This window comes from Macrotis lagotis, chromosome X (assembly GCF_037893015.1).
Source record: "Macrotis lagotis isolate mMagLag1 chromosome X, bilby.v1.9.chrom.fasta, whole genome shotgun sequence".
Taxonomy (NCBI): domain Eukaryota; kingdom Metazoa; phylum Chordata; class Mammalia; order Peramelemorphia; family Peramelidae; genus Macrotis; species Macrotis lagotis.
Window position 1 is genome coordinate 649,105,669 of NC_133666.1, and position 27,993 is coordinate 649,133,661.

A 27,993-nucleotide genomic window follows, 5' to 3' on the forward strand; every position below is an offset into this window, starting at 1 on the left:
CTCCCAGGTGCCAAGGGCCGCCTCGCCGGCTCGCTCCCACGGCCCGGGCTCCCCACGCGCGGAGGACGCCGGGCGCCGAGGGCCAGCCGCCGGCCCGCTCTGACTCTCGGCGGCCACCGTAGCAGCTGGCCTGGGCCGCGCAGGCGCACTGGCCCTCTCCTGTCCCCAAGCCGGCGGCGGCACAAAAGCGGGACCAGGGAGGGGACGGGCCTTCAGCTCCACGGCCGCCACATCGCCCGGCCTCTCGCCCCGTGTGTTCAGCGAAGCTGAGGAAAGAGTCGTCTCGGTGAGTTTTCGTCGGGAAAGCGGTCGCCGGCGAACGGGCGGCGGGGCGCGGGGCGCATGCGCAGCGGGACGAGGCGGTGCTCGCGTCCGGGAAGGGTTGGGAAGACCGTTGCCTCATTTGCATGTTCCCGCCCCGCCCGGGTCTCGTGGGTAGCTAGGGGAGCGGTTCCCGGCGCACGCGCAGTTCGGCGCCTGAAAGACTCGGGGGCTGGGGGGAGCCCTGTGTCTGGAGCCACCGAAATCCGCCGGACCCCCCACCCCCCTCAGGGCCTGGGCCCGTGCCGCGCGGTGGTGGTTCCACACAGGCCCGGCCCGGCCCGGCCCGGCCCAGCCCAGCGAGCCGGCCGCTCTTTGCATCCTAGTGAGGGCCGGTAAAGGGCCGTGGTGGGAGGAGGAGCAGGTTTGAGGGCGAGGGGCTGTTTTTAGGGGGGCTGCGGGGTGGGGGTCGGGGCTCGATGGGAAGCGCCGAGGCCCGGAGCTGAAAGGAGCCAGGCCTGGGCCGCAGAGGGGTCCAGAAAGGCCTCGGCCCTTCCCCTCCCTCCCAGCATCCCCGGGAGATGCGGACCCCTCGCTCCCCTCCCCCTCCCCAGCAGTGGCCGCTTGAGCTGGTGCCTCCTCCCCTTCGGGGCTCCAGGCCTGGGAGCCCAGGCCCAAGGGGTTCCAATTTCAATCCACCGATCCAGACTTGAGGCCCCGGCAGTCCGGTGTCATTGGTTTTTGTCCCTCCCTCTTGCGTGGACCTAGCCCAGGGCCTGGAATAGAAGAGACCCTTAATATATTCAGCCTAAAGCATCCACTTTTCCCTCATTTAGGCAATCCTCCCATAATCCGCAGGCAGCGTTTGACAGTGGCTGTGAATCAGAAAACGCATCCCCCTGTGGCCGTGCTAGGCTTGAGCCACCTGCAGACCTCTTCCCCCAAGTAGGCTTTGGATGATAAGCCATGGCTGACTTGTAGTGGACGCCATTTCAGCTCAGCAGGACATGGGCATAGCCTTTGAAAATTCAGGATAATCCTGGACGAGACATTGGACTACAGGTGGATGCCACCTACTTATTCTTTTTTTATTAGCTTTTTCTTTTTTGCAAGGCAACGGGGTTAAGTGGCTTGCCCAAGGCCACACAGCTAGGTCATTATTAAAGTGTCAGAGGCCGGATTTGAACTCAGGTCCTCCTGACTCCAGGGCCAGTGCTACCTAGCCCCCCCCCCCCCCCACGTACTTATTCTTCAAGCCTCATCTGAAAAAAAAATAAAGCCTTTTCAAAGGTCAGACCAAACAGTTTCGGCTCTGCTTTGTAAGGACTCCAACAAACATTAAATATCTACTGTATGTATAACAAGTGATGCACATAGTTGAAAATGTCACTGACCTCAAGAAGCTTCCAGAGGCAGCTAGGTGGCGCAGTAGTGGATAGAGCACCAACCCTGGAGTCAGGAGGGCCTGAGTTCAAATCCGGCCTCAGACACTTAATAATGACCTAGCTGTGTGGCCTTGGGCAAGCCACTTAACCCCGTTGCCTTGCAAAAAAAAAATCTAAAAATAAAAGAAGCTTCCAGCATATTATTAGTAATGATATATCACCAAAAAAGTAATAGACAAGGTAAAATGTGAAAAAGTCAAAGTTGAAATTGGTGTTCTAAGGACATTTGAAGGAGAAATAATCATTTTTAACTAGGAGAAAAAAATAAAAGGCTTTCATAGAAGTGGTGGTAGATGAACTATATGTGGAAGAAATAAAAGGATTCTACAGGCCAAGGATAAGGGAGCAGGTTCCAGAAGCAGGAAAATTTACACAGAGGCAGGAGACTGGGGAAAACTCAATAAGATCTGTTTTGTCCTGTCCAATGTGTTTTACAGAGGAATAACATGAAATAAGGCTGAAAGGCTTTAAGTCTTGGTTTTCTCTTATATTTAAATGTATGTCAGGTCATTCATATGCTATTAATAATTGTGAAGCTTCTGAAGCATTCAGTTAAAAGCATAATAGAACATAAGATCTTTTATATTATCCTGTCTCTTTTTTCTAGCTGGGCTGAATGATGGCATCTAGGCGAGTTACAAGGGAAACTTTTGATGCTGTGATACAAGAAAAGGTTAAGAGATATCGCATGGACCACAGTGATGCTATAGAAGACACTCTCCATCAGTTTAAGTCTCAAGGTAAACTAAAAGAGGCTTTGAGGAATGGAAGGAACCATCAGTAGTCCAATAATAGCACACATTTCAATAATATCGTCAGGAGGTTACAAAGTACTCCATGACCTCGTAAGGTGATTAGTGCATGTATTATTATCCTGGTTTGCAGATGACGGAAACCAAGTCTTACTGATAAGTGACTTTGTCATAAAGCTAGAAGCAAGATCTAGACTTCAGTTCTTGGCCTTCTCATTCCAAATTCAACAGTCTTTTCCTACTACATTTTCAAAGGAAGGTAAATTTGTTAGCTCTCACTTAGGACATTCGAATTGAAATGTTTAGTCACAAATCATTAATAACAATATGAAATATTGCTTTACAAAAAAAAAGATTACAAAAGACAAGAATTGTCAGTGTTGGAGAGGTTACAAAAAAAAGATAAGCACACTAATACATTGTTAGTTGAGCTTAAGACCTATCACTCAATAAGCATTTTGTTATGTGACATTGACTTAGTTGCTGGGGAGAAAAAGGTAAAAAAACTCCTCAAAGAATTCATATTCTTTTTTTGTGGAAGTACATAAACATATACAAAATAAACCTTTGAGGAGTTATCAACAGCTGGGGAGTTGATGAAAGCTTTTGTGTAGAAGGGGTTATTGAGCCAGTTTTGAAGGAAACCTGGTATTCTAAGAGAAAAGGTGAGGTGAGAAACTATTTCAGACATGGGCAATAGTCAGCACAAATCGATAAAGACAAGAGATGGAAGAGTATGCTTGAGGACTAGCAAGAAGGCCAACTTGGCTGAACCATAGAGTCTTCATTGATTGGAGAACAGCTAAATAAAATATGAACTGTGAATGTAATGGAAAATTACTGCATCATGTTAAATAAGTCCATAGAGAAGCATGCAAACTAGCAAGAGGCTAAATAAACCTATTGTCTACATAAGTGTATTGGATAGTGTAGCAGAAAAAATAATTAAAAACAAAACCAAGCTTGACCCGGAAGAAGAGAGGAAGAAAATTCACTTCCCTTCCTTCATTGTAGAGGTGATGGTGGGGAGGTGGGAATCTACTTTCAGATTTGATTGATATATTGGTTAGTTGGCAGAATTGTCTCCCCCCCCCCTTTCTTATTCTTAGTTTCAGGGGATGTTTATCCAAATAGAGGAAGGGAAAGAGGTATTTAGAAGTAAAGGTCATATAAAAATACAGTCCAGAAATAAAATTTTATTTTTTTAAGGCAACTCTGAAGTTTCATTTAGCAAATTAGCAAAAATGATGAAAGATCCTGTTAGACAGACAGGAAAAACATATCTTAATACACTGTTGGTGAGGGGCAGCTAGGTGGCACAGTGGATAGAGCACTGGCCTTGGAGTCAGGACTACCCGAGTTCAAATCCTGCCTCAGACACTTAATAATTACCTAGCCATATGGCCTTGGGCAAACCACTTAACCCCATTGCCTTGCAAAATCAAAAAAAAAAAATACACTGTTGGTGGAGCTATGAATTGATCCAACCATTCAAGAAAACAGTTTGGAAATATACTAAAAAAGTGGATAAAAATGACTATTTTTTTTGACCCAGAAGTCAGATTGCTTGACGTATATGCTTCAATGACAAAGACAGCTACATATATCAAAATACTTATAACAGTGCTTTTTGTTATAGCAAGACTAGAAACAGGAGAATCCCATCTATTGGAAATGGCTAAAGAAATTTTAGTACTTATAGAATTGAAAGAAGCATGGCATGATATAGAGTGAAATAAGCAGACCCAGAAAACCATATTTTATAATTAAAAACATAGGGGCAGCTAGGTGGCGCAGTGGATAAAGCACCGGCCCTAGAGTCAGGAGTACCTGGGTTCAAATCTGGTCTCGGACACTTAATAATTGCCTAGCTGTGTGGCCTTAGGCAAGCCACTTAACCCCATTTGCCTTGCAAAAATCTAAAAAAAAAATATAAAAACATATAAATGAAAAGAACAAAAATAACCAAAACTGAAAGTTCTTTATAATAACCAAGTCTGGCCCTTAAGAAGAAATGAAAAATGCACCTCCCTTTTTTTGCAGAGATGGAAACTATGATGTGGAACATTGAATATATGTCATATTTGGTTGGTATATTGGTTGGTTTTATTGAAGCCTTTTTTTTTTTTTTTTGTTTTTGCAAGGCTGTGGGGTTAAGTGACTTGGTCAAGATCACTTGGTAATTATTAAGTGTGTGAGCCTGGAATTGAGCTCAGGTTCTCCTGACTCCAGGGCCGATGTGCCACCTAGTCACCCTCCCTTTTTAGCTAGGGGATGAGTCCCTGATAAGCAAATGGAGTGAGATATATTTGAAAATCTAAGTATAAAACAAAACCTAACATGTTAAAACCTTTTTTAAAGAAAAGAATGCTTAGCAATATTTGCATATTTCTGTTCAGCATTTAAAAGTTTCTATACCTAAAGACCTATTCAATGATTACACAATGAAACAAATAGAAACATATATGAAACAAGTATAAACATTCTGTTCCAACATGGACAATAAAATCCAAAAACTATAACTTGAACATAAAGTATCTTTTCTGTTTCCTTTTATATGGTTCATTTCAGGTCATTCAAGGTCAATTCCAAGATCAAGAGCAGACAGATATGAAGACACTTTTCATGATGATGGAAGATATTCTCATGAACCAGTACATCCTCGTGACACTTGGAGAGAAGACCTGAGGGATGATGTATTTCCTGGCCCTTCATTTAGATCCAACAGTCCTCCCATGAGTGAAGAAAATTACTTTCAGGAAGATTTTGGTCGAGATCGAGACTTTGCTCATGCAGATTCTCGGGAAAGGGACTTCAGCCGGGTTAGCTCCAGAGACCGAGACTTTGTCCACCGGGACTTTAGTCATTTTGGTTCTCAGGATCCAGAGTTTAGCCACTCTGAATCCTGGGAACCTGACTTTGGCCACCCAAGTTCCCATGAACCTTCTTGGTCTCATGAGAGTGACTTTGGTCCTGAGATTTTGGGTGACTTTCGATCACCTGGTCTTATGGAGGAAGAGTATGTGGACATGGACAGTCAGGAGTATGACTTGGACTTTTCAGGCGAGGCAGATTATGAATTTCAGCAGCCAGTACCTAGGGGCAGGGGCAGGGTGCGAAGCAGGGGCCGTGGTGGCCGGGGTGCTGTTGGCACTTCTGACCGGGGTAGCATTCTTCAGAATAAGCGGGTGACCAGAGGTGCACTAAAACCCAAAGTCATTAAAGGGGATGTCAGAAAAATTCCAACCCTAAGAAAAGTGAACACTAAAAAACTTCCCCCTATGGTTCCTTATCGAATTATTCCAAAAACTCGAGGTACTAATCGAATTAGAAAAACTATTCTGAGGCCTGATCTGAGTCCTGGTGTCATCCAAAGGACTGAAAATGTGGAAGGTCCTGTGCGAAAGATTCCATTACGCCCCAATCAGAAGACTACTCGGCTTCCTAGAGGAGAGGTCAGTTTTGACCTAGTTGACAAATCAGATGTTTTCTCAACATTTGGAATAGAGATAATCAAATGGGCTGGATTTCATAAAATAAAGAATGATATGGAGTTTTCACAGCTGTTTGCTGCTCTCTTTGAGCTAGAAACTGAAACCTGTGCAAAGATGCTAGCCTCCTTCAAATGTTCTCTGAAACCGGAACACAGAGACTTCTGTTTCTTTACCATAAAGTGTTTGAAGCATTCTGCTTTGAAAACCCCCAAAGTTGACAATGAGTTCCTGAACATGCTCTTAGACAAAGGTGCTGTGAAAACTAAGAATTGTTTTTTTGAAATAATAAAACCATTTGACAAGTACATGATGAGGCTCCAAGACCGCCTTCTAAAAAGTGTTACTCCCCTGCTTATGGCTTGCAATGCCTATGAGCTAAGTGTTAAAATGAAGGGTTTTAGTAACCCCGCAGAAATGGTAGGTGCCTTGGAGACAACCAATTCTCTCTGTCGTAAATCTTTGGCACTTTTGGGCCAAACGTTTTCCTTAGCTTCCACATTTCGACAAGAAAAAATATTAGAAGCTATTGGCCTCCAAGAAGTAGCTCCAATTCCAGCGGCCTTCCCTAATTTTGATGATTCAACTTTGTTTGGAAGAGAGTATATAGAACATCTAAAAGTCTGGCTGGAGAGAAGTGGCCATCCCATCCAAATGAAGAAAGCAGATAGCCGGTCTGCTGAAGAGGTGGCAAGTGTTCCTTCTCCAAATTCAAATATAATACCTGAGGCTCTGAATGGAGGTAAGTGAAGAGGCAAACACATTTGCCTATTTGATCTTTTCATTTTTGAACTGTATTGTCTCCTATTTAAGAAATATAAGCATTAAGGTTTTTTTTAGTCTTATGTAAAACAAATCAAGATTGAATACATAGTGATTAATCTTAATAATTCCCATTTCTATAGTAGTTTAAGGACTTACAAAAGATCCTTTCCATCAGTCCTCTGAGGTAGGTTGCACAGACATTATCATCCATCTCCATTTTCCAGATGAGGAAACTGAGGCTTCAGAGTGGGACTACCTTAAGGCTAAATAGCTATTAAGTGGCAGCCAGATTCCTCTGATGGCAAATCCAGGACAATCTCCATTATACCATGCTGCCTTTATATTGAAAACACACTGGCCCTTAGGGATACCTCAGTAATATCAGTGTTGTTGCCAGTATAGCCTATCTTTACCCTCTGTACCTTTATTAATACTAGAGAAATTGTTCAATCTCAATCACACAATGATTCCTTTTTACAATCTGTTTTGGTTTGTACAATGATTCCACTAATGTAATTCACAGGATTGAGAGCTAGAAGGAGATCTGAGTAATAATCTAGACCAGTTTACATATTTTACAGGTAGAGAACCATGACCCTGATACTCAGTTGGTAAAAGGAATGTCTCCTTAGTTTTCTTGGACTTCTTTTTTTTTTTTTGAATTTTACAATTTTCCCCCCACCCCCCACAGAAGGCAGTCTGATATAGACTTACTTTTCTAAACTTAGGTTTGAGTGAATCTTCCACCAGCAATAGTCATGTTCACTTCTTGTTTCCAAAGCATTTGTGAGTCAGGCCTTAAATTTAGCTGTGGATTTCTCCATTGGCTCCCTATTGTTCTAAGATAAAATACAAATTTTTTTATGATTTAAAACCCTTTACACTCTGTTTTGGCTTCACCTCTCCCTGCTTCTCATTCTCTTTTATTCAGTGTTATGGACAACTTGGTCTTTGTGCTGTGTTTTGCCTTCTCTCCCTCTTCGGTGCCTTTTGCCCAAGCTCTCCTTCATTCCTGAAATTCCCTCCCTCCTCATCTCTGCCTCTTATAAATTTTTCCCTTTTGAAGGTTCCCTGTAGGTGAGAAACCTTCCCTAATCTTCTGGTTATCAGTAATTTTGTCGCCTGGAAGAATTTTGTGTTTACAGATATCTGTTTATATGTTGAATCTCTTGGTAAGCTATAAACTCCTTGAAGGCAGGAGCTGCATTTCATTTGGAGCCACTTTTAGTAAATGCTTGCTGAAATTAATTGGGGAACTGGTGAAGTTCCTGTTACAAAGGATTACAGATAACACGAAGAAGAACTGGCCCTGCTCTCAAGGAGCTTAGCATCAAATAAGGAGATTGAACACAAACAATTATTAAAAAATAAAATCTTAGTGAGGAGTGAATCTATGGATGTATCTACATTGAACTACTTAAGGAGATGGGTGATGGGTGATTTCACTGGTGTGAATACTCTTTACTGATGAGGGATTCAGGCCTTAGCAGACTATTTCAGAAGTTGTGTGATCAAAAGCATTCAATCTTTGCTGACAAACTTAAATGTTGCTGAGACCTTTACAAACCTCAACTTGTTTGGTCCTTGGACAACAGATACACAACTTATGTCTTGGCCCATATTATATGACTTTTGAAAACAGCCAGGTATAGATGGTGCTAGAGCTGGTGCTTTTATTCTTGGTGTCATGGCTTTCAAGAATACTTGGGTTCAACTTGATGCAGCTATTAGTAGGTAAATGCAATCCATTTTATTTTATTTTTATTATTTTTTTTAGGTGTTTTTTTTTTTTGCAAGGCAAATGGGGCTAAGTGGATTGCCCAAGGCCACACAGCTAGGTAATTATTAAGTGTCTGAGGCCGTATTTGAACTCAGGTATTCCTGATTCCAGGACCGGTGCTCTATCCACTGCACCACCGAGCCACCCCAGTGCAATCCATTTTAAACCATCTTCAGTGCATGATGTTTGTCCTTCATGACATCAGGGACGTGATGTCCCAACAAGAACATTGGATTTGAGTGAGAGATGCTGTGCTAAGTCACCAGCCTCAGTTACTCTTCCAAAGCCATCTGGGTCCAGTGGCCAGATCAGAAATGGCCCTGGATGTGAGGCAGTCAGGTTAAGTGACTTGCCCAAGGTCATACAGCTAGTAAGTATCAAGGGTCTGAGGCTGGATTTGAATTCCCATCCTCCTGACTCCAAAGCCAATCCCTATCCACTGTACCACCTAGTTGCTTGGAATCAGGAGGACCTGAGTTCAAATGTGGTCTCAAATTCTTTAACACCTACTAGCTGTGTGACCTTGGGCAAATCACATTTGACATGTGGCTATTAGGGTGGCCCAATGGATAGAGCACCCAGCTTGGAGCTGTGAAGACCTGAGTTAAAGTCAGCCTTCAGACACTTACTAGCTGTGTAACCTTGGGCAATTCACTCAAACCATTTGTCTCAGTTTATCTAGCCATTTCAGCTCATAAGAAGATGACAAAGGACTGAGAGGTTAGATGAAATAAAGATCACCTTCAGCTGTACAAGATCAGGGAATGTTTCCTAGAGGATATGGTATTTTCTTAGTCACAAGATTAACAAATTATTTTTAAAGAGAGTGCACACATTGAAAATTACTGGGCTGAAAATCTTATTGTCCTGAATTTCTGAATAGTCAAAAAATGAATGTTTTTCCTGGAGAAAAGATAAAGAAACTTAACTCTCTTGAGAGAGAGTAAAGGTATTAGTTCATGCAGAACATTGTATACCCTGTCAGAACAGCCGCAGATAATTTTGTGTGTGTGTGTGTGTGTGTGTGTGTGAAAGGTTTCAATTTAGAGGGGAGGAGGGAAACATTTTCAGAAATGACTGATTTCATTTTAAGCAGCAGTAAAACATTTTAAAAAATAGTCTTTTTATACTTTAGTTTTGTGATTTGTTCCTTAATAATTGTTTATGCCGTTGAACTTGCCCTGGACACGCTAAGTTTTGGAATGTCACCCTAGCATTAAATTACCAATTTAATTTTTTAAAGTTTCTGGTCCCAATTCTATTTCAAATGTTAGCCTCTTAAGATTGAGAGTATTAGTGTTTCAGACTAGCTGAGAAAAGTTGCCTTGAAATCCTTGTCAGATAGCATTGGTGTTATGAATCCTCAGCATTCCAGTGCCTCTGTCAAGCCCATTCTGTTTGTTTATTACAGTTCCTCAGCGAGCAGACAGAAAGGTTGTTGAGACAATTGAAAAATTTGTGAAGAGTATAATTGAAGGCAACTTGTCCCCAAAAGAAAGAGCCACACTAAAGAAGAATCCTACTTATTGGTAGGTATTTAAGAAATGCTCAAGCACATGAGGTCTTTATATCAACCAAACATTAGAACATGAAAATTTCAAATAGAACTTTTCGAGGTTTGGTTAGGAATCTTGTTTTATGCCTCATGGGGAGCAAGTCCTTCAATAATGGATATAATGTTCCTTTATTCTGCTCTGTGGATATTATAATGAGTACAGAGGTGGAAGAATTCTTCTAAGAGATCATCTAGAAAATTGCCTTTTTCCATCGAGTCAATCATTCAATGTCTACATTGTCTAAGGTACTGGACTAGGACTGAAGAAGATACACAAATGAATTAGATGAAACCCTGCCTTCAAGAGATTTATGATCTAGGACCTGAGAGAAAATGCACATAAATACAATACAAAATATGTAAGGGAGCTATGAAGTGTTATGAAGATTCATAGGAGGGAGAAATCACTTCTAGTTGAGGGAATCAGAAAAGCTTCATTGAAAATGACTTAGGTCTGGGTCTTAGAAGCTAAAGAGTTTGGGGGGAGGATTGGAAGAGGATGTTGTACATTCCAGGAGTTAGAGTGGCTTATGAGCACAGAGATATGAAAAGGCAGGAAAGACTTGGAATGCTCCAAGTGATACAGTTTGGCAGAATTGAAGGGGACACAAAGGAGAATAGTGTGAGAGAAGACCTCGTTCATACTGTTATTTTTCAGAAGAAAGTGAGGTCCTCAGTGGGGTGAAGTGACTTACTTAGTCAAAGTTAGGTAGTGAGTGAGTAATCCAGATTTCATACCCAAGCCCACAGCAGTACTCTCCCCCTGTGTTAGGCTATGATTCTAGGAAGGCTAGAGCAGGAATCTTAGAGCAGACTGCCTGGTGCTAGATCCAGTGCTTTCCCCACTCCACCACACTGCTGGGGATTGCCTTTGTGGGAAGGGGGTATATGCATTCTGCAGTGGGCATTACTGTTGCTGTTTCAAAGAGGCAGTATTAGTAAACCATACACCAGCTTAATGTCAGCAGTTTTCACTGGGATGGTTTACGAAAGGAGGGTGAGACATTGTGAGAAGTTTAAAGAAGCATTTTCTGAGCCTGGTTTTGCTATGCAAAGTGTCTCTTAGTCAGATCATGAAATAATGCAAAAATTCCTTTAAGGTGACCATAAAAGCATTTATAGGATTTTGTACTCTGCCACCTGCTACATCACTGCATACTCCACACTCTGGTGTTTTAAGCTTATTCTTGAATTGAAGTCATTTAGAAGAGTAGTGTCTAATAAAAAACACTTCCTAAAAATAGAGGGAACAAAATAAAATGCAAGTCAGGAATAAAATTCCAGTGTAACATTTATAGGAGACTCTTTAGATCCAAGATTGATTTTTTTTTTCATTGAAAGAGTCTGCCTTTAGCAAGAGTCTTAAAAGCAATTTGATGACTTCCGTAAAATAACTGAAGACTTGTTATATTGAAGAGGGTTTAGGCTTAATTATGCTTATCCTCAGAAGGTGCAATTGGGACTAGGAGGGTAAAAGTTACAAAATTTCATATCCACATCAAGAGAAATTTCTTAACAATTAAAACTTTTCACAACTGATCTAGGTTTCCTCTAATAGTAGTTTCCACTAAATTCTCCATCACCAGAGATTTCCAGGTTGAGGCAGCCACTCATTGGAGATGTTGTGTAGAAGGTTTATTTTTTACATGTGTAAATGACCTCAAGGGTCCCTTCCCAGTCCTGAAGATTCTATGTAAACTTGTCACTGATTGACTGATTTGTTACAATTTCAGGTTGAACATGATCTTTAACAATCCTTATTCAATACCCACATGAACCTACCTGTGCAAAATATTGTCATATGCAGAGAGATTTACAAAAACAAGATAGAATTCCTACTCTTAGTTTTAAAAAGAAAGACTTGTAAGAAGTACACAGCAAGGCACAAATAGGTGAAATTATAATAACATGACAAAATAATACTTATCTGTTCTAGATTATACTGAAATGGCATTTTCTCTAAGACAAACTTGACACAAATCTGAACTAAAATTTATATGTAAATAATATTCTTTCCCATAGAGGAAAAGATTATATTTTTAAATTAAAATTTTATTTAAAAAAATTAACCAAAATCATTCCCTTCCACCCCACCCCCCCATTGGGAAGAAAAAAGAATATTGTAACAAATATGAACAATTAAAACAAAAACAAAAGGGAATGATTAATTTAAAACTTATTAAATGTTTTACAAAAATGGAATAGAGAAAATCTAAATAGGCTGTTTGCAAACAATATAGTGTTGACTCTAAATAAGTATTTTAATATATTTCCTTCCTCTCTAGGTTCTTATCTGATGAGGATAGTCTGGAGTATAAATATTATAAACTGAAGTTGGCAGAAATGCAGAGGATAAAGGAGATTAAGAAAGATGAACACCAGCCAACTTCAGAGGAATGTGCCGTGAGAGCAATGCTGTATGCAAGGAAGGTTCAGAGCCTGAAGAAGAGATTGATTCCCCGGAAGAGGCTTGGGCTTCTCTCATCTTGGGGGATCAGTGGATGGAAGATGAGAAAAGCAACCGTGGGGACACAAACCCTTCTTTCAGCAGGGACCGTGCTGAAGCACCAGGTCAGACATGCCCACGGGGGGTTCCAGGCAAAGCCTTCAGTGCCTGATGTAAACCGCCCAGAGAAGAACTTGCCATCAGAGGAACCTGGACCTCTTCCCTGTGACCCCAGCCCAGATCCTTTGACCTGCCCTCCAGGAGCAACTGAGCCTGAGGCCCCTCCTGCCTTGCCTGAGCCACCTCAGACTCCTCCCCCACCTTCCCAGTTTGCCAGTGGTAGGTAAAGTTTTCATTTTGAATCTCTAAAGCTGTTGAGACCTGAAGAGAGATAATAGCAAGACTAGAAATAAAATAATTCTGAGGGATAGTTAAGGAACTGTATCAAAGAGGGATTTTTTAGCCTTATTCTGCTTGGCCCCAGGAAGTGGACCTAGACCCAGTGTGGGAGTTTTCCAAGGAGATAGATTGCAACTCAGTGTAATAAGAAATTTCTGATAACCAGAGCTATTTAGCAATAGAATGGGCTAACCAGGTGGAGTAAAAGTTGTACTATTAAGAATCACTGTTTTCTGTGAGCCTTTTAAGTTTAAAAAGTATTTTCCTTATAACAACTTTGTGTGGTAGGTAGTACAAGTATCATTATGCCACTTTACAAATGAGGAAATTGAGAATAGAGGAGTAAAGGAAGCTACCCAAAGTCAAACAGCTAGTAAATGTTAGCCTGCTGACTTCGTTTGGTGCTCTTTCCACCCTACCAAGTCACAAGCACTTTTAAACACTTATGTAACAGGCATGGTGCTAAACTCTGGGGATTCAAGGAAAGGCAAAGTCCCTGCTTGTCACTGGGTGTTTTAGATAAGGTTAGATTACCACTCAAAGGATCCTATGATTTAAAACTGTCTGGGACTTTAGAGGTCATCCAAACCAAGGCTGACATGAAGAAGATTCATGGAGAAGTTAGACTAGATCAAGAGTCAGTTGTCTCTAAAGGACAAAGAGACATTCTAAAAATATTTTTAGAATCCTGCTTTATTCATTTACACCAAGAAGTCCTTTTGAGGGGGCAGCTAGGTGGCACAGTGTCCTGGAGTCAGGAAGACTTGAGTTCAAATCCAGCCTCAGACACTTAATTTCCTCCATTTGTGACCTTGGACTAGTCACTTAATCCTATTACCTTAAACAAATAAAAATTTAAAAAGAAAAAAGAATTCTTTGTTAGGATGTTCAAATACCCTGAGCACCTGAGTGCAAAATTTCCCTGAACAGTTCCCATGGCTTTCTATCAATAGCTTAATAAATGAATTTACCAGATTGTCACCTAGAATGGCTGGAAGCCCAGAAGGGAAAAAATATGGGGAGAGTCCAAGAAAAAAGCAGAGCTGTCATAAGTCCTGAGTTAAGGTTGTAAAATCATGATTCTAAGGAGAAGGATGCACTAATTGGGGCTTTTTCAAGTTGAGGAATTACCCCATGGTACAGGTGCAGAAAGGTCCTGAACTCTGATGCTTTGATGCTGGAGAGGGGAACAATAAGTCCTTGTAGCCTATGTAATCAGACTGACTTCTGTTGGCGGGGGGGAGAAAGGGAGGTTGGGGCGGAAATTGTAAAATTCAAAACATTACCAAAAAATGATAGGTAGAAACTACTATTGTATATAATTGGAAAACAAAATGTTTATATTAAATAATTCCCTGTGGCTTTCCCTGTAAATGAGACTCTTCTGTAGCCTCATAGGATCAAAGATTTAGATCTAGAACCTCACTGGTCATCAAGCCTGAGCCTTGTGGAGACAGGTCCAGGCAACCTAGGGATTGTACCAGAGCTGGTATTTAAAGTCAGGTTCTCCAACTCCAGAGCCATTTGTAAGCTTTCATTGTGCCACAAACTTGTCATGTTCTCTTTTCTTCCATTAATTTCTGTATGTTTGGCAAGCTCCCCATCCCCAGTAGAATTTAAATTCTTGGAGCTTCCAAATTATTTGATTTTTGTCCTTTTTATGTTCAGTGTCTAACACAGGATCTTGATCGGAGAATAATGCAAATTACACTTAGTAGATGTTGATTTTTTTTTTTTTGGTTTTTGCAAGGCAGTGGGGGTTAAGTGACTTGCCCAAGGTCACACAGCTAGGTAATAAGTGTCTGAGGCCAGGTTTGAACTCAAGTCCTCCTGACTCCAAGGCCAGTGCTCTATCCACTGTGCCACCTAGCTGCCCTGATTATTTGTTTTGACTAAAAATGCTAATTATGTATTCAAAGGACTATTAACCTTTGTATCCCTTAGTTAAGGGATTACCTCTTCCAGTTTCTTCCAGCTCTAATATATGTATATATTTTTAAGGACCTTTCTATCCTTAACATTCTTAGAATTTTTTGATTTCACAACTAACATGTGATATTTTGCATTTTGCAGTTGATGCTAAGACAATGGATACTGCTGAAAAATTAGCTAAATTTGTTGCTCAGGTGGGACCAGAAATTGAACAATTTAGTATAGAAAACAGCGCAGACAATCCAGATCTGTGGTAAGTAACTGCTATATCTTCTTGATTTTAGCATAATAAAATACATTGAAGCCTTCCTAAAATTCCATCCTTGAGGTCTGCATTGTGAGGTCATATTCCATATGAGCCACTTTGCCCAAAGGTCCTTTTTAGTCTCCCTCCCATAAGTTCAAGTCACTTTGTATGAATGATTCCTGGACTAGGTTTATTTCAGTTTTCTTCTCTATTGAATAGCGTTTAAATCTTTCAGAGGCATTATAATGTTATGGGAAAAGTGTCATTAGACTTGGAATTTATCTTATCTGGGCTTGCCTTAGAATTCTCTCATAACTCTTATGACAGTCCTGGCCTCAACTTCCTCATCTGTAAACTTAGGAGATGACTTTGAATGCCTTTCTCTTTTGAGGAAATGTGGTCTGCTACTGTTATTATCATTCCAGGTTCTGAACCCCTGTGGTGACTCTGACATCTAGACTATAAACAGTACGTAAGCACTGACTCTGGATAGTGACATCATGTGCAGCAGCTGATTGTTGATTGTGCATGGTTGGGATGGAGAAATGGTCACTGGCATCTCTTTCATGAGATTTTGTGCACATAACACTGTTGTTATGATGGCAGTCAGAAAGCATTACTCAGGCCTTTCTAGGACCTCAGAGGTCATCTCGTCTACCTCCTTTCATCTTACAAATACAGAAACTGAGGCTCAGAGGTGAACTGACTTGCCCATGGTCTCACAACCAAGTGACAGAGCCAGGACCTGAATCCAGATCATCTCAGTCTCTTTACTTCATTCCCAGTGCTTTTCCCATTATACTGAGTTTGTCTAAGTCATGGGACATTTTTGTACCAGTCTGGCTGATTGCTCATCAGCAATAGTCTGATTGGAGGAGGGCAGTGATGGTGACATACATCTGTATTGGATGTTAAGGTTTACAACTCACTTTTAGACAGATACTTATAATTACTATATTTCCTATTTGATTGATAAATCATTTCATTGCCATTACTGTGCATCACAGAGAAGAATTAGAAAGAGTAATAGTTCACATTTCTATAAGGATTTGTGGCATCAAAAAACTTTCTTTTTTATTTTGCTGATGAGAAGACTTAGGCTTGTTGCTTTGGTGACTTGTCCAAGCCACCCAACTAGTTAGTACTGGAGCCATACCTTGAACCTAATAAGGATTCTGATTCCAACTCTAGCACCTTTCTTTGCTTGGAGAAAAAGCACAGGTCGAATTGAGGTAGTAAAAGACTTGAGTTCTAACCAAGTTGTTTAACTTCAGTTTCTTTATCAAAACGGAATAGTGATAGTTGCCTTACTTGCCTTGCAATGTGTTAGTGAGGACAGTATAAATTAGATTTGGAAGCAAGACTAGAAAATAGCCCCCTCAAAGTATTTAATAACAATTTACTTATCTGGAAGTCACTGATTCCAGAGGTTTAACTATCCAGAAAACAAGAAGGAACAACCATAATGACAAAAGGCTTCTGGGAAGCCAAAATATCTGAAGGTCAGTATAATTGATAGAGTTCTTGAGCCTTGATTCAGGGCCTGCTAACTCTGTGACCTTTTAGACAACAACTATAACAAACTTGGTTACCTAATTTCCCTTGATGGGCCTCAGTTTTCTCCTGTAAAATGAAGGTGTTGACCTAAATGATCCATGAGGTCCCTTCTAGCTCTCTCATTCTGTGATTATTTCTAAAACTATACACTTCCTATTCTCTAGGAGCTCAGTTTATAAAAGAGAGTCAAGATAGAAATATACATATATACGTATAGATGTTTGGAAAAGCATCTATCAGACATCTGAAAGTACTGCTCTAGTTCTGTGTCTACCAGAAGGATGAACAGTTATGAAGATAAGTGTAAAATGAAGGATTTTTCTTTCTTCTTTTCTCTTTTTTCTCCAGAATATTGGCACTCTTTTCCTAGTGGGATAAAATTAGATTTCTTGGACTTGGTTTATATTTATCAGTATTATTGACTCTTCTCAAAATTACAGAATGATAAAGCTGAGATGGACCTTAGTAATCATCCTTATTCAACCCTCTCATTTAACAAATGGAAAAACTAGAGCTTAAGTGACTTGCCCAAGATCTCACAACTAATGTGTGGCCAAAGCTGGGTCTTACCAAATTCAGTATTCTTTTTATTACATAATCCTTTCCTTCATTGATCAGATCCATTTCATCATTTAGTCTACCCCCCAAAGCCTCTAATCTTTCCCAGACATATTTCAGCATACATGCCTCCAAAGGAATGCCATTCCTTTGTTCTTCAATAAATTATTTTCAAAGACATCATTTAACTTAACTGATGTAATTTCAATTTAATTCTCCACTCAGGTTTCTACATGACCAAAATAGTCCTGCCTTCAAGTTTTATAGAATGAAAGTATATGAACTGTGCCCTTCCATTAATTTCACAAAAGCCCCACTAAACCTCAAAGTAGGAGAAGATTTGAAATCAGGAAAGGCTTCAGAACATGGGGAAGAAGAGGAGCAGGAGGAAGAAGAGCTTGAGGGAGACCATTCTCAACAAGAGACTGAACTAGAGTTAGAATTGGGGCCTGAGGAAGAAGAAGGTACAGAAGATGACACCTCAGCTCAAGAAACATCCTCCAGAATTGGAGAAGAAACTGGTAGAGCATCTCAGTCAGAGGGGATCCCCTCTGAGGAGGCACAGAACATGGGAGCGGAGGGCGATGGTGCCAGTTTAGCAGCTCTGTCACAGTCCTCTGCTTCAAGTGCCTGCTTCCCTCGAAAGAGAATCAGCAGCAAATCACTAAAAGTTGGCATGATTCCGGCTCCCAAGAGGGTGTGTCTTATAGAGGAACCTAAAGGTACCTGATGTGTCTTTGCATTTGTTTCTGCAGCAAGGTATTCCCATTTAGTCCATGAGAATGATGTTGGTAACTCCAGGACTATATGTTCCTAATGATAAAGTGACACAGTACACTTGTACCTTGCTTATTACTGAAAAGTTGTTTGTGAAATTAAAGTTATTTGTGAAATTAAATTCTCATAAATTGAACCATATTTTAAATACACTAGGAAAACACTCAATTTAAAGGCATTTCTTAGATGAATTATAGAAAGCAAAAATCTTTGCATTACATGAATAATCATTTTATATTTTCTCTTTAGTAAACTCAGTTTTTGTATGTTGAGTTTGTAGGGATTACCCCAGGTGGTCTCTAGTTTAGGTTATGTTACTTTAAACCAAATTGAAATTATTTTTATTTACTAATCTGTGGGTGGATGCTAAGATGTCTTAATGGCACAGTGACCAAACCATCGATGATGAAAATTCTAACTTTAAACTATGCTATTTGGCATTCTTTTAATTTGATACTTTGGCACACATATAACAATTGTTAATTGGACAAAGATTTAAGTGCTTACTGTTTATAGAGCTAGATTCTAAGAGAAATACAAAGTTGAAATAAAACATGATCCTGCTTTCATGGAATTCACTACTTGGTAGCAGGAGAAGACACCAACACAGATAACTGTAACATACAATAATAGTGCAGGGTAAATTATTGAGAAGTACAAAGGCCTTACAAGATGGGGGAATATCACAATTAAAGCACTGCAAGGCTCTGGAGTGCTGTGTTATCAGGAAGATAAAAAAAATGTGAGGCACATTTTGTGCGAAGTGTGTTTATTATTCTGTGTATTCTCATAGTGATGCAAATATAGCTTGTCTGTGGGCACCACATTTGAGGAAGGACATTGACAAGTTGGAAAGTTTCAGATGAGGGCAGATGGGGCAGAGACTCAGAATCATGCCTTTTCAGGATTAGTGGAAGGAATCAGGCATAGTTAGTTAGCCTAAAAATGGAAAGAGTGGTATCATTGAGGGCAGGAGATCAGGATAGAATTCATTTTCAAATAATCAAAGGGTTTGTCATTTAAAGGGGGCTCCTATTTGTTCTTGGGTCCCAAGGTGGTTGGAAGTTAGAGGAAAACAAATTGTAGCTCAGTACAAGGAAGAGTAATTGAACAATTGGAGCTTTCTAAAAATGAATTGAATTGGGCTCTCTCTGGAGGGAGAGTTTCAGTCATTAGAGGCCTTAAAGCAGATTCTGCATGATCCACCTATAAGAGATTTTGTAGACAGTTTTAGGTGCTGGGTAGGGATTAGACTGAGTGACCTCTGTGTCTGTTGGGTCTCGAGGACTCTAAATAGTAGCTTTGAAGAATGAATGTATCTGACCACAATAGAGCAGAAAGCTTGTCTTCTATCTTGGAGAAGCTGGTTTAGATCTTGGTATTTAATGTGAAAAGTAGTAACTAGATAGACCCAAGCAAATTAATTACCAGCATCTTTGTATTTTGATGTGTCAGCCTTCCAGAATTATGGTGTAGGTCACATGACCCCAAGTAACAGAAACTTCCTTTATTAAGTCATGCACAAAGCCATGGGTTAGATGTGAGGTACTTAGGACCCAAATCCCTCCCTCAGGAAACTTTTGTATACTGTATAGATTTTGCCATTATCTTAAAACAGTTTTCTCTATAAGTAATGCAGAGAAAAGATGATTATCCCTGATTTATTTATTTTATTTTTTGGTCTTATAGTTCATGAACCTGTGCGAATTGCTTATGACAGGCCCCGGGGACGCCCTGTGTCCAAGAAGAAGGTGAGGTTCCACCAACATGAAACCCTCAACAATGATGCATCCATTTACAGTTTGGGAAAAAATTCACATTTTAATCAGCTGTTAATTGAACAGGTTTCTCTCTCCTAACTGTTTAAGAAAGTGCTGTTTTTAAGAACAGTGTATTTAAAAAAAAAATTCATGAAATGCTCCTCGGATGCCCCATTGTGGTGTGGTGATGACTCAGGGTTCTTGGAGTCTGCACCATCACAGCACAAGTTTTTTTAGTCCTATCAAACCAAAAAGGTTTGGATTATGGGTCCAGCCTGGTTGAATCTGGAGAACCTCATCACAAAAGGTTATTTGCCAGGAAACTCTTTGGCTTCATGAGCCAGTCTTAAGGGTTGCAGTTTGCTTTGTTGCTGGGAATACTCAAAACTGATTAAAAAAAAATCACAGATACTTTTTGAAGTACTATGGCAGATTTAGATAATGTTGGGATAGTAGATAGAGAATTGGCTTTGGGATTGGGAAGACCTACATGCAAGTTTTGCCTCCTATATACTGGCTACATGTCTCTGGACAAGTCACCTAACCTTGTAGGAGGAGTTTGCCCAATGGAGTTAACTTCATCTTTAAAATTCAGGTCAGGCTTCCCTCCCTCCACCCCCACCCCCCATCACATGATACACATGTAAAGAAATTGGAGTATTAGACATTTTCTCATGATTCTCCATAATGAGATAGCATTCAAATCTTTCAAATTCAAAGCATTTTTATTTATAAAAAAGAGAACATCTGTGCCTAAAGCTTAACAGCTACCAAGCACAATTAGTTTCTTTTTTTTTTAGGTTTTTGCAAGGCAGATGGGGTTAAGTGGCTTGCCCAAGGCCACACAGCTACACAATTAGTTTCTAAAGCTATATAATTGTTCAACAATTGGAAGATCTGTGATTTTATTGATACATATCCTCTCCCCTGATCCCTGCCATTGCAGATTGCAGTCCCCCTGTAATTTAGATTTCCTCAGAGAGTTGCATTGACCAAAAAATTTTTCAACACTTTGTGCCAGAACTGTTAATGAACCTCTCCACACTTAGCTTGGCTGGTCCTTGGATAATCATTAGTCACTTGACCCTCTCAGCTTAGTAAGATCTGCTAAGATAACCTTTGAGAACCCAGGGTCATCTCCACGTCATGATAGATTTTGCTGGAGTTAGAAAAAGGACAGTGCAGTACTATTCCATGGTGAATGAAGACACTGGAAATGAGACTTGAAACCCTCATCCCTACATGGCTATAACCCTGCAGCTGGTATGTAGCCAGGTAGCATCCTGGCAGTCACTGGCACTGCCTGAAGGCTTAAGGTTCTCATGGGCTTGGTTGAGAAACTTGTACTATTTCAGGTTGTTTTTTAAAATTAACCACTGTCTTATCATGGCTCTAATATCCTATCATGCTATTAATTTTCTGAATCTAAATAACAGAGTTCATATTTTTCTATAGTAAATTTTCATCGTGTTTAACTCAGGCTGTCCTTCCAAACTCTTACAATCTTTTTGGTTTCTAATTACAGGACTCAAGTATATGGTATAGTGAAAAGAGTGTTGGATTTGGAACTATGAGGACCTGGGTTCAAGTCCCACCTCAGACACTTAATAGCTATGAGATCATGGGCAAATCACATAACCTCTCTTAACACCTACATCACAAAGAATATTGGAAGGGTCAAATAAGTACTATATCAGTGTTAACTTTTTTGGGTATTATCAATATTATTATTATTATTATTATTATTATTATTATTATTATTATTATTATTATTATTGCCACCTCATGCTTTTCAACAAGGTTTGGGTAGAAATCGTCCTGCGACAAGTTGCTATTCTTTTATGTTTAATGTTCCAGTGATGACTATAGATAGATGGATAGAATAACTGCCTTGGCACAGAAGCTTATCTTCAAGAGGCTCACTGGAAGCAACCTTGGTGTACCTTTCTAGTAGCAGACAGGACAACAAGGGTCCCAGTCCTACCTGATTTTGATTATTCTTGTCCTGATTTTTCAAAACAAAAATATTTGCCTTTGTCTAGTTCTGAGATACCTCTCATTCATCACAGTTAATTGTTACTAATGGTGGTTCAGCAATCCTCTTTGCCAGTTATTTTCATACCTAAGATTATAGTTTGTCTGGACCAGGGGATTTAAAAGTTATCAGGGGCAGCTTCATTTTCTCTTCCAGTTTCCTTGATTTTTCAGTTATCTCTATGTCAATCGCTGGTGTGTTATCCTTTCTAGTCAAATTAGAGAAGACACAAGCAAAATAAGAAGAGTCCTGCTTCTGGTATTCCTTGTCCTCAGTAATTGTTCCATTAGTGTGGAGAGCCTGTCGTATCCTTTCATTTATCCTTCTCTTCCCCAGTACAACTTTTAACAAATTACTTGGCTGTCCTTCACTTCCTTGTTAGCCCTGGGTCACTCTGATAGAATTGAAGCCAATCCCTTCCCTCTACAGATGGGGTCACTGAAACACAGAGAGGTTCATTGATTTATCCAGGTCACCCAGCAAATAAGTGTCTGAGACTCAGCAAAAATAAGGCAGGCTGTGAGCTCAGGTCCTCCTGACTCTGCACGCATTCCTTGCATTTTCTCGTGTCACTCAGCTGCTGATTTTGAGCACATCTGACAAAACTCTTAAGAGTCAAGCATTTTTTGTATTCATCTTTGTAGTCTTCTTGTTTCCAGGTTCTCTATTTGTTTTAAAATTTTGAAATTGAATTTTGTGGTTCTTCTTTTCATTTCCTTTAGTGATGGGTAATGGAATAGCTCACAGTTTTGTCACTTTGCAGATTTACACTTTTCCTCGCAAGCATCCTTGTGAGATAGGTAGTACCCATATTATTTTCACTTTACAGATGAAGAAACTAGTTTAAAGAGAAGACTTACCCAAGGTCATACAATTAGTGAGTAGTTGAGTCTGGGTTTAATCTAAGGTCTCCTGACTCTTAAAGAGTCCATACTTATTCCACGACCACACACTATCCTGATAATCCTATGTCATTGTCTCCCTCAGTGCTTAGCATTGTGCTCTCTGCTTGTAAGAAGCACTTAATAAAGGCTTTTTGAATAAATGAAGCATATTGTAATTCAGAAAGATTTAACTTTTTTCTTTCTCTCTTCAGAAACACAAAGACTTGGAATTTGCTCAGCAGAAACTGACTGACAGGAATGTGGGTTTTCAAATGCTTCAGAAGATGGGCTGGAAGGAGGGATATGGCCTGGGCTCACGTGGGAAAGGAATTAAGGAGCCTGTAAAAGTGTATGTAATGGTAACCGACTTCAGAAATGCAAGAACAATAAAATAATAGTGACAGGTACACTGCTGCCCAGAGGGAGCAGGAGAAGGAGGTTTAAAAGTCGGCCCTAGAAGGCTCATTGATTCTTGGTTTGTGGTAGGAAGAGCCCAGGGCTGGGACCGTGGGGTAATAGGGAGTAACTCCCAATTCATGGTCTAAGCTCTGTGTATTACCTTGGGCAAGTCACTTTACTGTCCAAAGCTTCTGTTTTCTCATCTGTAAAATGGGCAAAGTATTTGTTCCACTGTCCCCAGAGAGGAGCAGTGAGGGTCAAATGAGGTAAAGGTTTATGAAGGATTTTTTAAGGCTATAGACATGTGTTACTGTTCATGATGCCCAGCAGGTCACATCATCCTCATCAAAATTTGCCAGCACATGCAAAAATGGCTGCACAGTTAAAACCTAGAACCCTTTTTTTCATTGGGGGGGTCAGTAATTGGAGATCTCAAGTAACTTTCAAGGGCCCATTGTGTATAGCAAGGATTTAATTAAGTTTGAGACCTGCCACATTAGGCTACACTAAATTTCTACAGTATAAACAAGGGATTTCCAAGTCTCTACTAATTTAAATAGGTAAGTTGTGAATAAGGTAAGTACATTTTGTTTTACTTTGTGTGTCTTTTTTTTAATGTCATAACCACATATCCTCTGCAGAGACAGTTTACCATATACTTGACTATACTATGGTATATGTATACATGTTTATTTTTAAACTATTTTCTGTACTTAATCATGTAGTTGAAAAAAGCAGAGTCCTATACTAATTGTCCATTTTACTCTCATAGGGGAACTACCTCTGAAGGGGAGGGCTTGGGTGTTGAAGGGGAAGAAAATAATGAAGATACATTTGATGTTTTCCGTCAAAGAATGATACAAATGTACAGGCAGAAACGAGCAAGTAAATAGGTATGTGCCTGGGCACGTTCATTTCATGAATTCCTGCCTACACTGAAATTCTAGTTTTGGAAAAAAAAAATATTTCTGAAATGTTGCATTTAAAAAAACCAAACAACAAAAAACCCCCATCAGAATGCACATCTATTCAACTTCTTACCCTCTAGGTTTGCAGAAGAAATGTGTTACAGGCTGAAAACACCGATGTTTGACAAAGCTGCTGCCCAGCAGGCTTTCTGGTGATTTTTAATTCACTTCGGCGATGTGCAAAGGGATTTTCTTTGACACAGTGAACTCGGAAGTTAATGTTACCCACTACTCGTTTGCCAAGCTTCAGGATTAGCCTTGCACTTGCTGCACAGGCTGACTGTCTGGGTGCCAGCTTACCTGGAAGAGACTCCCTTTGACTTGCAGAATCCATTCCATCGTTTTGTCAAGGTTTTGTCTCACCAATGAAGAAGACCTGAACCAGAGCCCATACAGGAAACAAGACGATTCAATGGTCAGAAGAAGACCATTCTAAACATTTTCCTTGTCTAAGTTTAATTAGTGCTGACATTTCTTTTTCTTTTCATTTTCCTATTTTTCAGATGCCTTCTTTTTTCCAACTTATTCCCCAGCCAGACCTTGGATAAAATAGTTGTCTTCAAGGAACAACTGAACAACATTGATTAAAGATATATTCCTAAGATGATTAATCCTGAAATATTTTTTTGCTGACCGGTTATCAACAAGGCAGTACTGCCATATGGAAGGGCATAGTGAATGCATATGCACAAAGGAAATTTCTCTTTGGTGTGAAGATTTTTCTTTTTGGGAGAAAAAAAAGAAGCCTCAATTTCCAGAATCCTTTTTATTTGGCTCTTGACCTTTGTATTAAGCACTTTTAACTAAAAGACTTTAAAGTCTTTTCATAGTGTTTTTGCACCTCGGGAAGGCAGAAATGAATCAAATCAGTTTTAATGATTTATCCTACCAGAAGGTAATAATAAAGTGGAATTCAAAATATTGAAGAGCCCACTTCCTATCCTGTGTGCTAAAAAAAAAAAATTTAAATGCAGTTTTTCTGATCTAATTGAACACTGACCTCCAGCTCTGTCAGCAAACCTCTTCTTTACTTAATGAGACCAATGTAACCCAGCAATGATTACAAATCTCACTTTGTAATTGCCTTTCTAAATTTCAGAAGAAGAAAAACTACAGTGCCAAAGTGGTCCACTGGAGAGTGTCTGGAGATTCTTCAGAAGACATGGGAGTCTTTGGATTTGACAAATGTATTACCTGTGGGCAAGTCTTGTAACCTTTCAGTGTATCTTAGACCTAGTAAGGTTCTCAGTAGTCTTAGATACCTGTGTTCAATGGGGAACAGTCCATCAGACTGCTTAACTTCTTTCTCCCCAGTTGGCAAGGGTCCTAAGAATTCATAGATTGTGCCACAGTTGTTAAAAATAAATAAAAAGCATACTCTTTTGTGTCCCACCCATTGTTTCTTCTGTGATGTATTTTGAAAACTAGTAAGAACTCTTCCCTTTTTTGCATGTATAGCAATGGGTAAAGGATTATTTTATTTCAGTCCTTGTGAAGGAAAGGGAAAAAAGCAATCCTGTTTTGGGATTTTCAGTGCATCTGTCTCTTATTTAAAAGACTAAAACTGCAGTCCTAATCCATCTAGCACCATACTTCTTGTACCTACATGCAGAATTCTTAAGCTACCAGAAACTAAGTCCTTTATGATAAAGTGTCAGTGATGAAGTTTTTAAAAAGTGTTAAAATTCAAGACAACTCTTCAGTAAATTATTACAGCTGATTCAGCTGTAAAGCTAGAGGACAGAGAGCAATCTTCTTCTTTGAGAGTTACAGAAAAAGAGAGAACTGTCTTCATTTGGGGTTCATTAAGGAATCATTGTTTCCCCAAAACAAAAACACCTTACGCTGTGATGACCAGGTTTCTCTTTATTACCTTGACTGTCAGTAACACTGCTAAGCAGCCCCCCAGGAATGTATTACCACAGCACTTGACCAGGCTGGACCCTCTTTTCCAGATGCTCTCTTGAAATTGATCCAACTGCCAAAGCAAAATACCAGTGGGTATGCAATGTGTTCAGTCTCACTGGTACAGTGGCATTTTGTTCTGCCACCTGGCAGGTGCTTTTGAGTTTAAAGTGTCAAGACGGGCATATGTTGATCCAAGACCCAAAGACAATTCTTTCTTTTCTTTTGTGATTTGGTTTGAAGATACTGAAGAATTTGACCTAAGAGATGAATGAACATGCCTCATTCACAAAAGCTTAATGAAACAGTCAGCTGCACAGCTACATTAGAAGATTCAACATAGGCTTCTTGGGAAACTTGGGGACAGCAAGAATTTATGTGACTTTTTCTGGATCCTTAACACAGAGATGCATTCCTTGCACCTTTTTCTTAACTTATTCTTAATTGGCCATTGTTTTGACTAATTGAATTAATAGTGATCTTTTGGAATTAGATATCCATCAGTTGTGGTCAGTTTTCAAATGTGACTTTATGGAAGCAATGTGTTTGATCTCTGAAGACATTTTTCATATTCCCTCAATATGGATGTAGCTCTTTGCAGCTCATCCACAAGAGCCTTTGATGCTGTTATTGCCACTTCACCTCTTCTTCCATACTGACTTTTTGGAAGCACTTTCATTCTTTCAACTAGTTAGAGTTCTGTTTACAGTTAAGAGAGCATAATTCAGAGTGTGGCTTCCCATGTTGGGGAAGTCTCACTTTCTCAGCCACCTAGTCCTAGATGTCGTTCTGGGAATGTTTTGGTTTGAGCTGAGATGGTCAGTGCAGTACCATTTTGGTGTACATGAAAATAGCCTGTAAAGACTCAGGTTATATTCCCTCCTGATTGCAATTCATTGGAAAGCAATTCGTTGGAGTATAACCCACTCTTGGAAAGAAATGTGAATTGTGGTTCTTGAGCTAGTTTTAAATTTCTGTCCTGGATAATTGTAGTAGGGTCAGTCTTTCTTGTACCAAACTTCCGTTTGGGGCGAGATGCCAGACGAGCAACACTGGTGCTAAGATTCTAGTGCGGCTCACAGTCAGGTTCCCCATACTCCATTTGTTGGGCTAAGGATAGCCTGCCTCTTTGTGAAAGGAAACCCTACCCCTGTTTTGCCCTGCTTCTGCAGGCTGAATTGAAAATGCAGTAAATATGATGTTGCACAAATACACTACTTTGTTGAAGTTACTAGTTTCTTTTCTGTTATTTTAGTTTCCAGGGTCTCTTCGTGAAGACTACAAGCATCAGTGAAAATTTTTACTTACTTCCATGGTGTGTTTACTGTCTCTTGGTTTGTTTTTATCTTTGGTAATCTTGAAGTGAATTTTGACATGTTCCATGTAAATTGACAGTGCAAAAGCCTGGAAGATGCTTGTGATGATGGAAGTTTTTTTTTTTTTAGTTGTAAACATTGTGAACCTTTTAGTAGCTATAATAAATATAGAGAGAAAACATTTCCAATGGTTTCAATTATGAATTTGTAAAATGGAACAGTTTGGGGGAAAGCAGCATATTTTGGGGGACAAATGGAATCCGACTTCTTTAAATAATATTTGTAGAGTTATGTGTGAAAGAAGAATAAGATTGCTTGAGATCAAGGATGGAACTGGTACCAAGTGGGGAAGTGATTTAAGAGGTACATTGAAGCTCAGTGATTAGGGAAGGACTTTGGTAACAATCAGAGCTTCTCAGCAAGAAAAAGGGCAGGTCCTGGGGAAGAGAGCCTGATCAGGGTGCTCAAGAGTGTTCATGCTTCAGTTATCAGGTTAGGTGGAAAAGCCTATGAAGTCTTCCATTATTCAAAACCACAAGTCATGTCTGCAAGAAAGAATCCTCTTAATATTCACAGTCTAGTTTTCCAATTATTCCACCTATGATCAAGTTGCTAAAAATGCAAGTAAAGCATGTCTGTCCTTTACTGTGGATGATCTCTGAAATTGCTTCCACAGCTCATAATAACATGCTATTCTGGGACAATGTTTGTGACAATGTAAGTGGAGGTAGAAACTACCAAAGCAGTTTCTCTGCTTTTTG

The 27,993-nt window shown here is 39.9% G+C and overlaps 2 protein-coding genes across 9 annotated transcripts in view; one reads left to right on the forward strand and one right to left on the reverse strand.

The window, feature by feature from the left end:
* Nucleotides 1-203, reverse strand: part of ARMC6 (armadillo repeat containing 6) — a 33,676-nt gene extending 33,473 nt beyond the window's left edge. Inside the window, exon 1 of the mRNA XM_074204720.1 lies at nt 1-203. The gene's annotated coding sequence lies outside the window, so the exon portion shown is untranslated.
* SUGP2 (SURP and G-patch domain containing 2) lies at nt 78-27,926 on the forward strand. Of its 8 annotated transcripts, XR_012472124.1 has the most exons (12): nt 80-286; nt 2,314-2,446; nt 5,030-6,691; nt 9,906-10,023; nt 12,335-12,834; nt 14,968-15,079; nt 17,414-17,910; nt 19,655-19,716; nt 22,857-22,993; nt 23,816-23,936; nt 24,092-24,426; nt 24,515-27,924. XR_012472124.1 is itself a non-coding variant. In XM_074204711.1 (11 exons), exons 2-10 carry the CDS (start codon nt 2,323-2,325, stop codon nt 23,934-23,936), a joined length of 3,333 nt encoding a protein of 1,110 aa, XP_074060812.1. In that variant the 5' UTR covers nt 78-286; nt 2,314-2,322; the 3' UTR covers nt 27,172-27,913. The 8 variants fall into 8 exon arrangements, 7 of the variants coding, with proteins under 7 accessions (XP_074060812.1, XP_074060811.1, XP_074060807.1 ...); XM_074204711.1 differs by lacking the exon at nt 24,092-24,426 and having other exon boundaries at nt 78-286; nt 27,172-27,913; XM_074204710.1 differs by lacking the exon at nt 24,092-24,426 and having other exon boundaries at nt 79-286; nt 24,515-27,926.
* The last annotated feature ends 67 nt before the right edge of the window (nt 27,927-27,993 follow it).

Excerpts from the sequence above, each read along its gene's own strand:
- SUGP2 (XM_074204711.1), top strand. The coding sequence starts at position 2,323 with ATGATGGCATCTAGGCGAGTTACAAGGGAAACTTTTGATGCTGTGATA. Across the intron at positions 10,024-12,334 it reads AAGAAGAATCCTACTTATTG|GTTCTTATCTGATGAGGATA; the intron begins GTAGGTATTTAA and ends CTTCCTCTCTAG. Across the intron at positions 12,835-14,967 it reads ACCTTCCCAGTTTGCCAGTG|TTGATGCTAAGACAATGGAT; the intron begins GTAGGTAAAGTT and ends TGCATTTTGCAG.